Source organism: Habropoda laboriosa, unplaced genomic scaffold (genome assembly GCF_001263275.1).
Source record: "Habropoda laboriosa isolate 0110345459 unplaced genomic scaffold, ASM126327v1 scaffold259, whole genome shotgun sequence".
NCBI lineage: Eukaryota > Metazoa > Arthropoda > Insecta > Hymenoptera > Apidae > Habropoda > Habropoda laboriosa.
The window spans coordinates 485,097-501,725 of NW_017100409.1; the positions used below are offsets into that span (position 1 = coordinate 485,097).

The following is a 16,629-nucleotide window of genomic DNA, read 5'->3' on the forward strand; positions in this document are numbered from 1 at the left end:
CGCAAAAGACCCGTGGGGTGCCCCGTCCCCCGTCAAGGAGGCGGGGCCCCCCCGCGCGGGCGGCCACCAAACCGGAGCCCGGTGGGAGGAGCAAAGCCTCCTCCCCCGGGCCCGTGCACTCGGGTTCCACAGGGTCGTGAACTCCCGTACCGCGACCGATGGAAAAAGTCAGTCGCGGCCCCTGAGGTCACACTGTACCTGTACATGTAAAAATGTTAAATTTTTGATTTTATGTAAAATGTAATGGATTGGTTTTTGAGAAAATTAGTGTGTGAAGACTAAGTTCGAAAATGTTGTTGTAATAGTTGGTCATTTGCGTGCTACAAATATAGATTTCATTATAAAAATTTATTATGAAGACAGGCTTTTTTAAATTTTATACATACGATGTGGAGACAACATAAAAGGTGAAGTGAAATATATCAAAAACATGTGTATTTTTTATACTATAATTTTCATTTCAATAATTTGCGAATGAAAGTTATTAAAACAGTGAAGGAACAATTCCAAGGAAATGGTTATAATATATTTTGACTTGTGAATGTCTTATACATTTATTTAACATAAACTATATATAGATTAAATTTCCAAATACAATTTTGTTAGATTTTCGAAAGTACAAAATACAACAAGAATGATTCATATTTCAATGTAATTTATACCAATGATATATTTCTTATAAGTCACATAAATAATACAGCAACATAAATAACTTTCGAAGCGTTTCAAATATTTAATCTATATAATAAAACGTTTTACTTCGTCATTTTATCATTCGATTTCACACGATCGATTCCAATGAATGTTGTCCTTTTCATCCAAGAACAACAGCGATTAAAATGCTTAATACCTACCCGGTGCAAATGCTATCACGCTTCGATTCTTGTTCCAATTCGACAATTGATCGATACTCCAAATACTTTTTGACTACATTCGGCGTGCCATTCTGATCGCGGGAACTTTTCGTGGCCGCGTTTCATTTATCTTCCGCTGGCAGACACAGCCGCTCCTATTCTGCAAAAAAATTACGGCCCGCCAATAAATCTGATTTCCGCCGAAAGTTTTCCATACGGTAGTCGTTCGCGATTTCTCATGATTTGTGGAGAAAAAATGGCACCCCTTTTCAACGGCGAGCGACCAGTATGCCTTTATCGAGGTCTCGATGGGAAATGAACGAAAATGTTTCGCAATTCGATGGAAAAATTGCCCTATTCGCGTTGACCAATTGTTTCCAGAAGCTTTCGATTCGTTTGACGGAGTGGAAATTTATTGTGAACTAGATGCACTTGAATAGAGAAAGTGTTAAAGGGTATTAAGAAGTACAAATTTATAAATTAATAATTAAACTTCAAGAATATGTTATAAATGTACTTCTTTTTTTAGTAGTAACCAACTCTTCGTTCATGATGACTTTTGCAAACTTATTATAAATTTAAAAGCATTAAATTTTCTAGTTACTTACTTGAAAATAATCTTTCTTGAAAGTATCTTAAAAATACCTTCCATAATTTCTAAAAATTGATTGCAATTGGAAAAAAAGAAAAGTTTTTTCATCGATAATGTAACAAGATGTTTAATTCAAACATTGTAGAATCTATTTAATATTATTTCAGACATGTGTCAACTGGAATCTGAAATTGCAATTTTTGTAATAATATCATTACTTATTTTCTTCAAATATTAACGTTGAATAATTCGAAAACTGTTTAAGATTAAAAGCTAAATGTTCTGCCCTAGTTATTTTTCTAACAGTAGATATTAAGAGTGCTAAAAAAAATGAGAAGTGGCAGGTTACGATGCTGCATTATATATAATTCGAGGTGCTGAGAATGTTGAAAATTGGTACGCTTATCGTCTTCATATAACAAACAATTTATTCATGAAATACGTCAGCTCCATTTACACCGATGTAAAATCAGAACGGTATTTGCAAAAGTAGTACGCGGACCGCAGTTTGCTATTCAAATATCAAATATCAATGTTATTCGCATATCGACGCTGCTGCTGGCCGTGGTCGTGTTGAAATCCTCTCAGAACATCGTAATTTTGTGCGTGATATGTGCTGAATATATAGAGTGATTCTAGCTAACGGGTCAGGCTGTGACACTGTTCGAAGTGAAGTTAAAAAATATTCTGGAAAAAAATTGTATATTGTTTAATAAGCTCTAACATCCTATGACACCATTTTTTTTTTTGCAAAGTGCAATTGCAAGAAAATTTCAACGGAATTGCATATTTTTTTTACATAGAAGTGACTCTTTGGAACATTTCGCGTATGAAAGTTAATATTAACAATGTTGCATTATTGATTTGACAGCGGCATGTTCGAGCACCTAGAATAAAGCGTACGACTTATAAAAAATTTGAAATACCTCAAGAGAACTATTGACATACCTTAATAATTTGTGAATTAATCTATGTAAAATAGAAATGCAGTTCCATTAAAAAAATGTGTAATTGCACTTTGTAAGTGCACCGATGTACTTGCGAAAAAAATCGTCTTGTAGGATGGTAGAGTTTGTTATATAGTGCAAAATTAGAATCACCCTGTATGCAGGGTGTCCCGTAACTCTGGGAACATCCGGAAATGGGGGGTTGCTGGGGTGACCCTGAACAACTTTTTCCTTATCCAAAATGTAGTTTGAAGCTTGGTTTTCGAGTTATTAACGAAAAACACTGGCCAATCACAGCGCTCAGGGACGAACGACCGTACGGCCCGACAGTAACATCAGCTGTTTCGAATTACCTGGAAAGGTCGGGATCGACGCACTGAAATTTGATGAAATTTTCAGCGTGCGTGTCATTAACATAGATCTACAAAACGTATTTCTTTTTTTTTTTCATGAATAACAAATAATTCGTTTAATAACTGTGTTCGATACTTTTATTCGTTATCCGAAGGGAATAAAGTGTTTTGTTACTTATGAAAAACTTACCCATTCATCCACGAATGAACCTGCTTCGACGAAATTGGGTCGTTGGCACTGGGTCAGTGTGTCGATCCCGCCCTTTCCAGGTAATCCGAAACAGCTGATGTTACGGTCGCCGTCCCTGAGCGCTGGCTCTACGGCCGCTGTGATTGGCCAGTGTTTTTCGTTAATAACTCGAAAACGAAGCTTCAAACTACATTTTGGATAAGGAAAAAGTTGTTCAGGGTCGCCCCAGCAATCCCCCATTTCCGGATGTTCTCAGAGTTACGGGACACCCTGTATAGTATTTGAGATATTTACTAAAGAAAAATTGAATTAATAAAACTTCAGATAGAGTATAGGTATAAATGAAACTATAAGAAGGGAAAATTCTTCGTAGATCTAATAAGATTAATTCCAGAGTGTTTCCGCTTGCTAAGTAACTCGAAAACGAAGCTTCAAACTACATTTTGGATAAGGAAAAAGTTGTTCAGGGTCGCCCCAGCAACCCCCCATTTCCGGATGTTCCCAGAGTTACGGGACACCCTGTATAGTATTTGAGATATTTACTAAAGAAAAATTGAATTAGTAAAACTTCAGATAGAGTATAGGTATAAATGAAACTATAAGAAGGGAAAATTCTTCGTAGATCTAATAAGATTAATTCCAGAGTGTTTCCGCTTGCTAAATATTTTGTTATGACCTAAGGTTATTTTAAAATACATGCTGAAATGCAACTTGGTCCACTGTTAATTATGAAGGCATTAAAGTGTTTTGATAACTGTTAATTCCTCTTCAGCAATGTCGGAAAGTAATATGAGAATATAATAGGAGAAGTAATAGGAGAACATCGGAGACGGTGTTCATACTTTCTGCTTTAAACTTAAAAGTTTGATTTACTTGCCTCTATATGAACTAAAAGCTAAGATCATCTTCACTTTATTAGATACTTTATAACGTGTACACTATCGACTAGAAGTCAAGATCGGACTTTAACGAGGTTATAAATTGTTAAAATTAAACTTGATCATCAAGCTTTTGGTTTGGAACAACGGAACAATATAAAACGTTTACCGAATGTCTATAAGAAATTTCAATTGGGTTAAGTTTGTCCAAAATCCTTATTTTAAAATTAGAAATTTATGCATCTGTACACATAATTGATTAAAGGTTAAGTACATTTAATCAAAATTCATTGATGCTTCTTAATTTACCACAAAAATTTTATTAAATAGATGTACAATTCATTTTCACACGATTGTAATTTGATATATTTGCAACATTTTCATTTAATTTATTTTCACCCTTTGTACAAATCTCCGTTCATCATCTATAAATGTATATCATCTTGATTTCTTTCTCAATCACAAATTCCAATCAATTCTTTTATTTTTTATCTCACGAGAACTTTTTTATTATTTCAGTTTTTTTTATTTTCTATCTCCTTAAAATGTACTCCAAGTTTAATATCAGACAAATTCGAATGCAGAATGAGTTACTTATTAATAAAGTCATATCGAACTGCTTGTCAATAATTTCTTAGAATTCCATTGAACAGATACAGTTTCGGAATTTCTATAAAAGTCAGCATTATTGTTCGATCGACATAATTCCGACTGTAATGTATCGCACAGGTATTGATACGAGACGAACAAATGTTCTGAATATTTTGTCGATTATTGTCCCTAAAATTGACACAACTGCAGGATGTTAATTAATACTCACAGCATCCATTGCATGTAAAGGCTGGTCGGTGTGTCTGCACGTTAAAACAATATTCTGCATAATAACACGGCGCTTTTCGACAAAATCGATCCGCCAGCGGCAGGGGAACCTTTTTTGCTTATCAGTATCGGTGAAAATGATGGTGATATGTTAAAAATGCTCACGCCATGCTGCACGCTCTAGATAGTAATTTCCGGCGAAGTCGTAATTTGTTTCACACTTTACGCCGTCGTCGAACTGATTTCCAACTAGCATGTAAGAGAAATTTAAAATTTTTACGCGCTCGCGACAAAATTTCGAGACTCCGTGGGAAATTTGAACTGTGGCAAATTGCTTCCTTATTCGAGGAATTTTAATAATGTATCTTCGATATTCGATGGTTGTTGAATTACTTAGGACGCGCGGTCCATCGTACTTTCAAATTTGGTACAGACGATATTTTGTTTATGAATATAACAACTTGGAATCAGATAAAGTGTGAGGTTTTATAGAACACAAAGAATAAATTAGTAATAATGTGAAAATATAATTTTTTTATGATACATGGAAGAAAGTATTGAAAATTTCAAAGTTAATATCTATAGAATAAGTCTCTAATTTTAAAGATTATACCTATTTATACAGGGTGTCCAGTAAACTGTAATACAACTGACAGATGATTTTATAAAAAATAAAATAAAATATGTGGAATAAAGTTTTTTGATTGCTTGCCTATGTAGTTTCCAAGAAAAATGGTTTTGAATGTAAAAATACCACCGATTGATTACGATGCTACGTAATATTATTATTTAATACTAATATCAATAATGCAGAAATTAGTAAAGTTTGTGAATCGTGGTAGTGAATGAGATTTATACAGTAATAAATGTGATTGGAAAGTGTTCGAAACGAAATTATATTGGGTTGCAAGTAGGATGTGATGATTTTTACAAATTGTATACTATTTATTACTGAAAATAATTGTTCCATGTTGCTTTATAGAATAAATGATCAAAATTACCAGTTAAGTATTGTATTAAACTTATTTAACTTGAACCTGTAGCATTACAATTGTATATTCAAAGTTCTTTTTCTCAGAAACTAGGCAAACAAACAAAAACATTTATTCTACGTTTTTTACTTCTTTTCTTTCATAAGGAATCATCTCAGCTGCATAAATTATTTAAATTATAGAAAAGAGAATACAAATATTCTTCATGAATCAATTAAAGATTTTCGTGTTTTATATTGACTTTAGAGTATTTATCTTTACTTCTACAAATGGAAATTTTTAGAATTCATTATTCTTCATTTTTTAAAAGTTTACAAAGAGATAGAACAATATCAGTTCACAGGAGAGGAGAGCAATATCAAATCTTGTTGTCCTATAGTCTTTTGAATCTAATGTACATTTAAATTACACTATTAGTTCTTTCACAAAATATCTTTAGTATCATAAAAAAAAGAATTCTTTGATGTGTCTACTTTCGAAGCAAGCAGCACCAGAAGTTCTGGAATTCACTTCACAGCTCAACTCTTAGGCTTTTCCCAATTTACACATTTTTCGACTCATTCAAAAATTGAACCCGTAGTCATGTGAAATGTCGTACCAAATTTATTTGCGCGGGGCGAAGGCAGGTTAAGGTATCTCGAAATCCTCAAACCAGAAATTTCAAAGTGAAACAAGCATTCGCCTCCGCCCGGTCGTTCCCGTTAATTACTGGAACTTTACGAGTCGCGTCGGAACGGAATAAAAGAGGATACTGCATCCCATGGATTATCCCTTCGAAAGATGCTGCCGGTGCAAACTGTCGGTCGACATTTTTTCCTGCCCTCGCTTTTTTACATACCACGCTTTGACTGCGTCGCGTCGCTTTGATCTCTCTCGCCCTCTCCTCGCCGTCCATTTATATCGCCGCGATCCACGATCGAGGGTGAACGCCGTCGAGGTGACTCCGTTCGAATATAAATCGTTCATTACGCTGTATGCATGGAACTGCCGCTTGGAACTTAGATCTCTCGTGATTGTGATATTTCGACGGATCTTTGTGACTTTAGTCCGTAGGTGCTTGAATGAGCATTAACGCTCACTCACATTTTTGACCCTTTAAATTTTAAATCGACCCGTGTATACAAATTTGAAGTTTTTAGAACTCAGTGGAATTTTTCCTCTTTTTGAAGTGTTGACTGCCAAATGGAAGTCAAGGAAAAATTCATGGTCAGGTTTCGACAAGTGCAATGCACACTGCTGGAAAAAATGTGCAGAATTATTGTAGATACCGAGGAACAGAAGGAGATTGGTGAAAAGAATAAAATCATTGGACACTTATTAGTAGTAGGTTTAATGTAAGGATAAATTGATGTTAATGAAGTTAACATTTAACTGTTTCTTGTACTACAGAGGCAAGTGAATTACCTCCACCTGGAGTGAGATTGTACCACTTTCTTGATATCTTTCTGTATATTTGAAAGACGATTTCAATTTTTGTTTTGTAGACTATACTCATAGCACAATTCAGTCTTTGCCTTTCATTTCATAAGAAAAAAATTTCATTATCTTTAGTCAGTAAGCCATAAATGAAGGAACATTCATTAAAGTGACCGTTGATGATCACCCGTCGCTCAATTTACGCGGCACTTTTTTACGCGGTCAGATATGTCAGTGGTCAGACACTTTTATACAGTCAGTATTGTGAGATCGGTTGGCGGAACGCGTGACGCAGAAAGAAACTTCGTTGCGTTAGGCCCGCACAAGGCGTTGTCTTTGGCCGCTGGACCGTAGTGCGGAAGCGAACAGTGTGACTTTGGACGTTGAGAGGACGGCATTGTTACTATACTGTTTAGATTTATAATTTATATTTTTTAATTTTAACCCAGTCATGTCTAACAAACTTTCAATCACACGAAAGAAGAGAATGTCGATGTCTTTGGACATGAAAATGAAAATTTTGAATCGACTTGAAGAAGGAGAAGAACTTACAGCGAAAAACTTTTACTAGCTTTTATTTCCAATATTTTTCCTTTCATACTGACGGACTCAATTTACGCGATTTTTATTCGCGTAAATCAAATCCACGTGGAACGGATATTCGCGTAAATTGAGGGACGGGTGTACTACCTTTCTAATATCTTAATGAAAATTTTAGCTGAATAAATGTATTTATTATAAGTACAGTGGCAAGTGTTCGATGATTTATTCTCGGAAATGTAATACAATCTTTTGTAATTAATTTATGTTCATAAACATTTTTTGGGCTAACTAGTATTTTTTTTTTTTTTTGTATTGTATCAGTCAATAATATTTTGCATAAAGGGAAAGTTCTGGTGTAGAGCTTATATAAAAGAAAAATTAAAGTTTATTTTTCACAATTTTTGCTTCTTTTTTATTTTACGAAATTTGAAATATTGACAAAGTTTTTGAATCAAGCGGTGAGTTCAATCTGGCATTATGGTTGTAGGTCGCCCCGCAAAATTGTGATTTATTATTCTTTGGTACAGACTAAGTAATAACTATTAGCGTTAACGAACGAATAAAATTATTGGTAAAGTAGTAACAAAGGAAAAAATAATAAGAAAGCTTTCGACGAAAAAAGAAGTACCTATAACATATTTGTATACCTACATATTAAAAAATGAATAAAGATATGCCTCAATTTGGACATGTCAAATTTAAGTTCAATGTAAAAAAGAAATAATGCTTATTTCTGGAAGGTGGAATGAATTAAACAAAACGTGATAACGAATTAAAATTGACGTGAGACTTGCAAAGAATTGAAGAACATTTTAATAATAAAATAAATCAGACTAAAAACAAAAGTTAGAATATTAATAATAGAAAATTTAACTTTTTATGAATAGCAAAACTGATAGCAGACTTAATACTAATGGTACAGTTCCTAAATTCTAGAGCAATAGTACAACGTCAATTATGGAAACAATGAAATATTTCTTTGAAGATGTTCTGCATTTTATTGAATGGTTAATAATGCCGTGAATATTTCATATTTATTGATAATGGTAGAGTTTTAAAGGCAAGCTGTGATTGATAAAATATCTGTATAAAATAAAATTTACTTACTTAGTCGACTTCAAACTGAAAATTTAAAGTTATTTTAGGAGTAAAGTAGGTCTTTTTCGAGAGACTAATTGGGGTACACATTGACTGTACCTATTTTTATATTTTCTGAAGAGTATATCCCAAAACTAAGGAAGTGCTTTTAAGGGTGCACGTGTTCATTAGGGATTAAGATTCCATACATATGTAGTACATTTGCGTTTCCAAAGTACGAAACATTTTCTGAAACTAAAAAGGTTTGTTCTAGTTGCTCAGGGTTAGTGCAATTTTCCACAAAATAAATGTTTGTAATATTGGTCAAAACTAGACATTTCTGAATTGTTACAATTAATTATACCTTTGTTAGGATTATAAATAAATAAAATGTCACTGATTTTAAGGAATTTCAGTTTAATCATTTACAATGAATTTTTGTTTTGTATATAATTTGACTAAAATAAGCTCCTTTTTATTATAAAATTTTAACGGTGTTACTAATATTAGATTACGTATCATTTTGATTATCCGATTACGTGTTCTGAATTGTGTATTATATGATTTATACAATGTACACATCAAACGAGTGTGCCGTCTCGAAAAGCATTTTAAACAGAATAATTCAAGGCAGTTCTATCTAGGGAATTTTCACAAGCAATGTTAAATTTTAAAGAAACTTTGTTTTGATTTCACAAATTTAAAAAATGATTATACTTTAAACAGCCCTGTTAAATATAAAAGATTATTTTATAATTATTAGGAATCTCATCATCATTACCATTTTATCATATGGAACCATATGCTAATGCCTAATACCTATCGTTGAACTATTTCAGAACAAATGACCAAATAAGTAATGTTTAATACAAATTTCTACTTAAGCATAAGTCGCTTTAAAGGAGATTAATCTTCTGAATTACACTGTCAGCATTTTTTGGAAGTGACGTGGTGTAAAGTAATTACTCGGGCAAGTTGTTTAATAACAATATATTTATTTGAATCCGATAACGCTTAACCTAATTTTGAAGTGTAGGCGACGCGAGTCTACGACAAAAGGCCTCGTGCCTTTTTTCGGGGCTCCCTTAAGTAGCCCCTTTTCCCTGGGAAAGTCCCAGGAAGTGGGGGCGCGGGCCTGCATTGCCGAGGCAATACTCTTGTCCTCGAGGACGAAGAAACTCGGAGATGTTTGGAAAAACATCTCTCGATTCGCCAGGCCTAAGTGCGTGGCCCCCCGTGGCGGTCGCCACAATTTAATTGGCAAATTGAAACGAATAGTAAATATGCAAATTTTCCGACCTCTACACTGAATGTGTTAATACTACCATTGGTTTAACACAAACAGCGATAGGATTAAGTAATAAAATATAGGTGATCGTGTATTCATATTGATCATTAACATTTTGGTGCGTTTGTGAATCTTTCTAAAATTTACTATAGTAAACAGGAATTTCTGATTTCACAGAAACTACGGTATAAAATACCATTCTATAAGTAAAAGTTATTTTTAGAACCTATGATTCTGAAACTTTTTCTACTCTCCCAGTTCATATTATCTCCCCTACAAATTATCAACCCTCTTTCGAAACACCCTGTTACGTCCCTCTTTAACTCCTACTCGAAGTACTCAACCCATCTGCATATGCAAAAGTTTCCCTCATAATTTCTTTCGAACAAGTAAATTAACAGTGTACTTCAGATACTCGTAGTATAATCAAAGTAATAGCAACAGTAGTATAGCATAATCCAAATACAGCTTAACCTGTTAATTGGGAATAATCAATAATTGGGAGACAATAATTTATTTATGGAGAGTTTCCTCATTTTGAATTGCATTGTTATGCCCGTATTAAATATAAAATGAATCGTATTTGCAGAAACCAAAATAAAGTAACTGCGTATAATTTTTACTCATTTCTAATTATAGACTAGAAAAATTCAATTCTTATGTGAATGACGAGTCCGAAATAATGTACCTCAATTATTGTATCCCTGTAACAATGGTAATAATTTAATATATTCCAAACATCGTACTATAAGTACATCCCAAGTAATAAGAAGAAGTAATGCACTACAAATGTACTCTTAAGTAACAGAAGCAACAATAGTAAAATACAGCCCGAATATATCTTAACACATTACCAATCGAACAAATTACAGGTGAATAGATACCTAAGCTGCGAAAAAGATTTTTAGAAAAATTAATAAAGTACCCTGTATTAGGAAAAATAGTGATGTAAAACTGAACGATGGTTTATTTTATCTAACAATATTATGGAAAATATTTTTTAAAATAATCTATAGAGGGTGTCTCAGTTTTTTCCGATCAAACTCTGTCATTATGTTCTATTGGTGTAAGTAACAAAAAAATGTTACATAAACGTAGGTCGTTCGAAGCTTCGTTAAAAAGGTATAACAAAAATACGAAATATGAAGGTCACGAACTTGCGGTTACTATGCCACAAGATAAGAATTGCACTGGCAAATGTTACATTCAACACCTTCAACATTCTCAGATCGTAAGCACAGTTCTCATAAACAGACTAGATGTGAGGTGGGTGAGGAACGTCGTTACACTGTTTTCACCTCAATTTATTAAAGTATAAGTGTATGGTCGGCGTACAATTGGTCTAGAAAATACAATCGTTTAGTTGGTTAATTGTCCCGGCGGCAGCGGTTCGGTGGGTACGTCGCGATGGTCGGTAAAGGAACAAACTGTCCGGAGGTGTAGGCGTACCGGGATTTTATATTGTTAGGACAGGGAGACAGGAGTAGCGATAGATAAAGACAAAAGTGGAGAAAGTGGTGGAAACGGAAAATTCGTTCGTCCTCGTGCGAACCTGGATGCCACATGTGCGCTTCTTAGGCTTCTCGAGGACGAAGGCAAGTCTTAACCCCGGGAGAGATAAAAGAACGGAAACTAAAATCTGAAGGAGTTGAAAAAGAGAAAATTCGCGTGGGAGAATAGAACTAGGTTTGGTAAGGGTTTGTTGACGACGACGTACCCGCCACAGATGTAAGTACTATACCGCTGAGCTATTCTTATTTTGTATTATAACTGTACATCCGTTACCATTCCTATCGTTCTCATCCGTTACTATTGTTATTATTTTTTAATAAAGCTTCAAGCGATCTATGTTTATATAATTTTTTTTTTTATACCTATACAATATATTGATAAAGTTTGATCGGAAAAAGCTGGGACACCCTCTATGTAAGAATGAATTATCACTCGTTGTAAATGATATAGTGGAAAATAGTAGTTGTACCCAATCGGTTGGCAATGCGTTAAGTGGTGATAAAAATACTTATGATATAGTAGGTATATCTCACGTAATACCCCCTAATAAGAATACCAATCACATACTGGCTGTTTCCTTTAAAATTGTAGTACAAATTGTCCGGGCAACCCAATAATTATACTTTATTTACGGGCGTAAACCCTGTGAAATCTAATAGAATAAAACTAGATAAAAATAGCTAACAATATCCTCACTATTGTTGTACACTCACAATTAAGTAGGTATACATTGCTGCAAATTACAAGTTCAAATCTGTCGTTGCTAAAGTATAAGTGTGATTATTAAGTATCTTCGAAAAATATAGAAAAATATACTTTACTTGTGTGCGCCACACAATAGTGAGGTGATTCGTCAATCGGGACGTATTACTTGTAAGGGAACTTCAGTAACCCGAAAATTCTGATTTGTTTAAAATTTTGCAGGTTTATAGGGGACTTTAATAGAAATATTAGACAAATTTTTTTTGCTACTTTTTGGTTTTTCAGGGTGCAAATATCCCTTAAAAGTTAATGTGGCCGCACTTCCTAAGCTCCACCACTAAAGGGACGGACTAACGACAAATTCTCACTAGTCCTCACTAAAGACTGCCGTTTGTATACAATTTCCGACTACATACAGTAAATTCTCTACAAGTGTCAGTCAGTTTGGATTCTACAAGTGTCAGTATAGATGGTCCTACGCCTATGTTATCTCGCTCGCTGTCAGTCTAGCGTGTAACGCTACACCATTCGATTCTTTTACGAGATTTCAAGGCTCGACAATTCATAATAGAAAAATATAATTTCTTTAATTTTACTTTTTTTCATAGGCTCGACAATTCATAATAGAAAAATCTAATTTCTTTAATTTTACTTTTTTTCATCTGAAATTTTTTTTAACATGTTGCTGAGATTTTTCTGATGAAAATGATATCAAACACGACATAATTTGAACAACATTTACTTATTCACTGTCACGCCAGACAGTGAACGTGTTAATGTTAAGAAAAATTTCGGGATAAAAAACGTAAAATTAAAAAAGTTGGTATTTAAATCGCTTGGTTGCCTCGACTCACGTTTCATCCTTATCATTTATTCGCTGTCCTTGTCTACGTTCGGCAAACTACAAAGGCGGGCGCGAGACTCGAAAACGTAGTCCCTGACTCTACGAGTGTCAGGTTTAGATTCCTTGCGGACTGACACTTGTGGAGAATTTACTGTATATAGCTAGCCCAGAAGGAAACGCACAACCTTTCCTTTTCCACCTATATGTTTTCCTGTTTTTCTGCATGGCTTCAATACTATAGTAGTATGGGAGGGAAAGTGAGAGCGAGGATGAAGGAGAGAAAGAGAGGACCGCATTGGCTGCGCGTGTGTGTGAGTTGTGGGGGTGGTATGAAAGAGTGAATGTGAAAGAGTCGGTGTGAATGGCCTGGAAAGGAAGAACGAATGGAAGACGATCGTGCGTGGCGTGTTTGTTATGTTAGACAACATGGGTGTCAAGCCGATCGCGGCGTGTGTGGATGCGTGCGCGGAGAAAAGGAGGAAGAGTGTGAGGTGTGTGAGTGTGAAAAAAAAAGGAGAAGCATCGAGCCGGAAGAGAACGAATCGGGGCGGCGGCGAAAAGAAAAGAGAAGCGGATTATAGGTGAACAGCACCGGCGTCGCGTGGGGTTACTTCTATGAGAATAAACGCAAAAGTATTTAACAAAATCCCACAGTAGGTAGGCATAAAAACATTGTTAGAATAAAAATTTAATAGCTTTTATGCTCTATAAAGCTATGCAATGGAATTGTTAAAAATTTGTTTGTTAAATAAACAAACATACTTCACCATCTTTATTTTAAAAAATTTAGATCTTTTGTAGCGCATAAAATGCCATTAAATTTTCATTGTGACAATTTTTTATATCGATTATAGTTTTGAAGATATACTGAAAAATAGGAAAACACATTAAACTTCAAGGGATGTTTTTATTCTGAAAAACCAAAAAAGTAACAAAAGAAACTTGTAAAGTTTCCGAAAAATCTAAATGTCCGGGTTACTGAAGTTCTCTTCTTAGTTTTACCCTGTATGATACGGACGAAAAGGGCAAGCAATTGTGTAAAGTAGCTAAAATAGAAATTTTGAAAGGCGACAAAGATCCGTGAAAAAAGATCAATATTCTTGCGAATACCTGAAGTAATAAGAACATTAATTACATAATACACCTGAAACTTTCACGTGAAAGAAAAACAACACCTCAGTCATCCGATCGATCGATTCAGTGCATTCAAGGATCGTAGATCCGCGTGTTTCACACGCGTTCTCACACGGGGCCATCGATGGGCGGCTTTTTTCCACAGATCGTCTACAGCGCACGGGAAGGTCTTCCCGCAACTATACTATCGGCTGGGCCCTGCACCGATGACTGCCTACGTTTACTTCGACAACGACGATGACGACCTAGACAACGACTACGATGCTCGAGTAATCTGCCTACGACTGTTCATCACTGTTAATCGGGTTAATCTGGTATCGAAAGTAAGATAGATAGTTTGTAACTGTACGTTTTGTAGAAGAATGTTATTTGAGAGAACGTGTGCGTTTTAAATTTGTTCGATTTCGAACAAGGGACAATTAAACATAGCTTATCGATGAAGTATTTAGAATGATGATAGACTTCGAATGATTCAGATTACTTCAACAGGAATAATGGAGTGTTGAATTAGTTTTAAATAATAGAACAAGTTTAGTTTTCTTTGAAGTATCGAATGATATAATTATCGCAGAAAAGCTTGAAAGTTATTGGAATCTGGTTTGAAAGTCTTGAAAGCTACTCCTGTTTTCGTAAAATAGTGTTCATTTTCAAAGAGCTTTTCGAGATCTGCGTGTATTGAAAAGTTGTTAAATTTTGGAAAATTCTTTGAAGGTCTTCAAAGTATTGAACGAATGGATACACACGTCGAGGAGTTTCAACACCTAAAACTCATCGATGTTCAAAGAATCTTGAAAGCTTTGATATTGAAAAAAAATATCGGAAACCTTGTTTCTCCTTTTGAATTCTCCGTAAATTTTGACAGTATTAAAAGATTCGGGTACGGCAGTTCTCAAAAGATTTGCACACTTTGAAAACACCGAGATTGCTAAAGCTTTCATCTGTCCAAGATTTTCTCTCAAAAGATCCTTAAAACTAAACGACCTTTAAATATCGTTGATACTTCAAAGAAAACGATTAAAGTCAAAACTCGGATAAAATTTCCTGAAAACTTTCTAAGTATATACAAACTGGATTGTAAAACATTTGAAATTTGGCAACAAAATTCAACGTATTATTAGGTCGTGTAATATGAAATATTGGATTTCTACTCGTTCACAAGTTGATCGCTCAAATGTGATTAATTCAGTCTTCAGGAGTTCCGAATTTTTTCATGTTCACTTAAATCACTGTTAGGGAATCTAAGGGTTCCTATTAAGCACCAGTCAAGGCACACGTTACATTTCAATCCAACATTTCATATCGTCCCCCTTATGACAATACCATGAACATGCAATTCGATAAATTATGGAAATTTACAATTGAATGTAAAATATAATCAAACATATCTGATGAAAATTTTTGAAATTTTCTTGCAAACATTAATCCTCACTTTAGACTTAAATTTAACTATCAGCAACCCAGTTCTTTACTCAAAAAGTGAAGATTTGCATAAGGGGAACGATATCATACGACCTAATAGAACTGAAGTTTAAAGAATTCGATGCTTCTTTCGTCCCCGATCGAACGCAATCGATTACTTTTCTACACGTTCTCGCGATAGGGGTTCCGCGGTTTTGGTTTCGAAAGCAGCCTAGCCATTCCGCCAGCGCTTCCGGTTTCCCTTGCCAGGGTATTCAGGGCTCCCGGAAGTGTCTCGTTTTCCCAACCGGATGCCACGGAACCTGCTGAATCGCACCTGACCACTTCCGGTTGCGCGGCCAGTGCCCTTCGCAGGTCACCGCGTTTCAACGTCCTTCCCAGACTTCGGTCGTCTCGTTTTTCATTTTTATCCGTTTCCGCGCGACTTTCGTCAAATTTCTCTAGTGAGTTTGGTGATCCTCAGAGGCATAAATCGTCCTTTATTTCTCCGAGTTTACCCCAAACGAAAGTTTCGTCCGAATGATTTCACGAATGATTTGTCGAACTTTCGTTTGCTCCTAGAAATATTGCGTTTCCATTTTTTAACGAAGATCACCGACGTTCGAATATCGTTACTTTCCACGCGTGTGGAAGCACGAATGAATCGTTTTGAATCATTTCAAGTAAGACGAAAGGTGAACGCGTAGATATGTTCGACGTGAAACCTACTTCTCGAATATTTTCCACCGCGTGAGACGATTGCCGCACGGCGTTGTTGAAACGTAAATGGATCGTATTCGTTTGTGAAATACGATTGATTTCCCCGTTAATCACTTTCGTTCCGCTTCAAAAATCGACCGTCTAAGTGGACCAGCGAAGGATTTGAGCGTGTCTCAACTTTTTGAGAATTTAGCTCGCGAATAGCGGATCAAAGATCGTGTTTTTCGCGCGTTTTAGACGTAAGTACAGTTGGTGGAACCGATATAGCAAGGTCGTAAAATCGGATAGGCGTCATAGTACATGTAATCCGAAACAGCAGTTTCAGGCAGATAAGGAGCTCGAGCCTCGTCCAAGCTGTTCGATGTCAACT

General features: G+C 35.2%; 1 protein-coding gene across 3 annotated transcripts in view; it reads left to right on the forward strand.

Annotated features, from left to right (window-relative positions):
* Positions 1–14,550, forward strand: part of LOC108575465 (tropomodulin) — a 205,887-nt gene extending 191,337 nt beyond the window's left edge. Inside the window, exon 9 of one of the 3 annotated variants that reach the window (XM_017938266.1) lies at positions 14,287–14,550. In XM_017938266.1, the coding sequence (XP_017793755.1) occupies positions 14,287–14,351 (65 nt within the window). In that variant the 3' untranslated portion in view covers positions 14,352–14,550. The remainder of the gene's footprint in view (positions 1–14,286) is intronic. The other 2 variants (XM_017938267.1, XM_017938265.1) reach the window with 2 other exon arrangements.
* Positions 14,551–16,629: the final 2,079 nt, after the last annotated feature.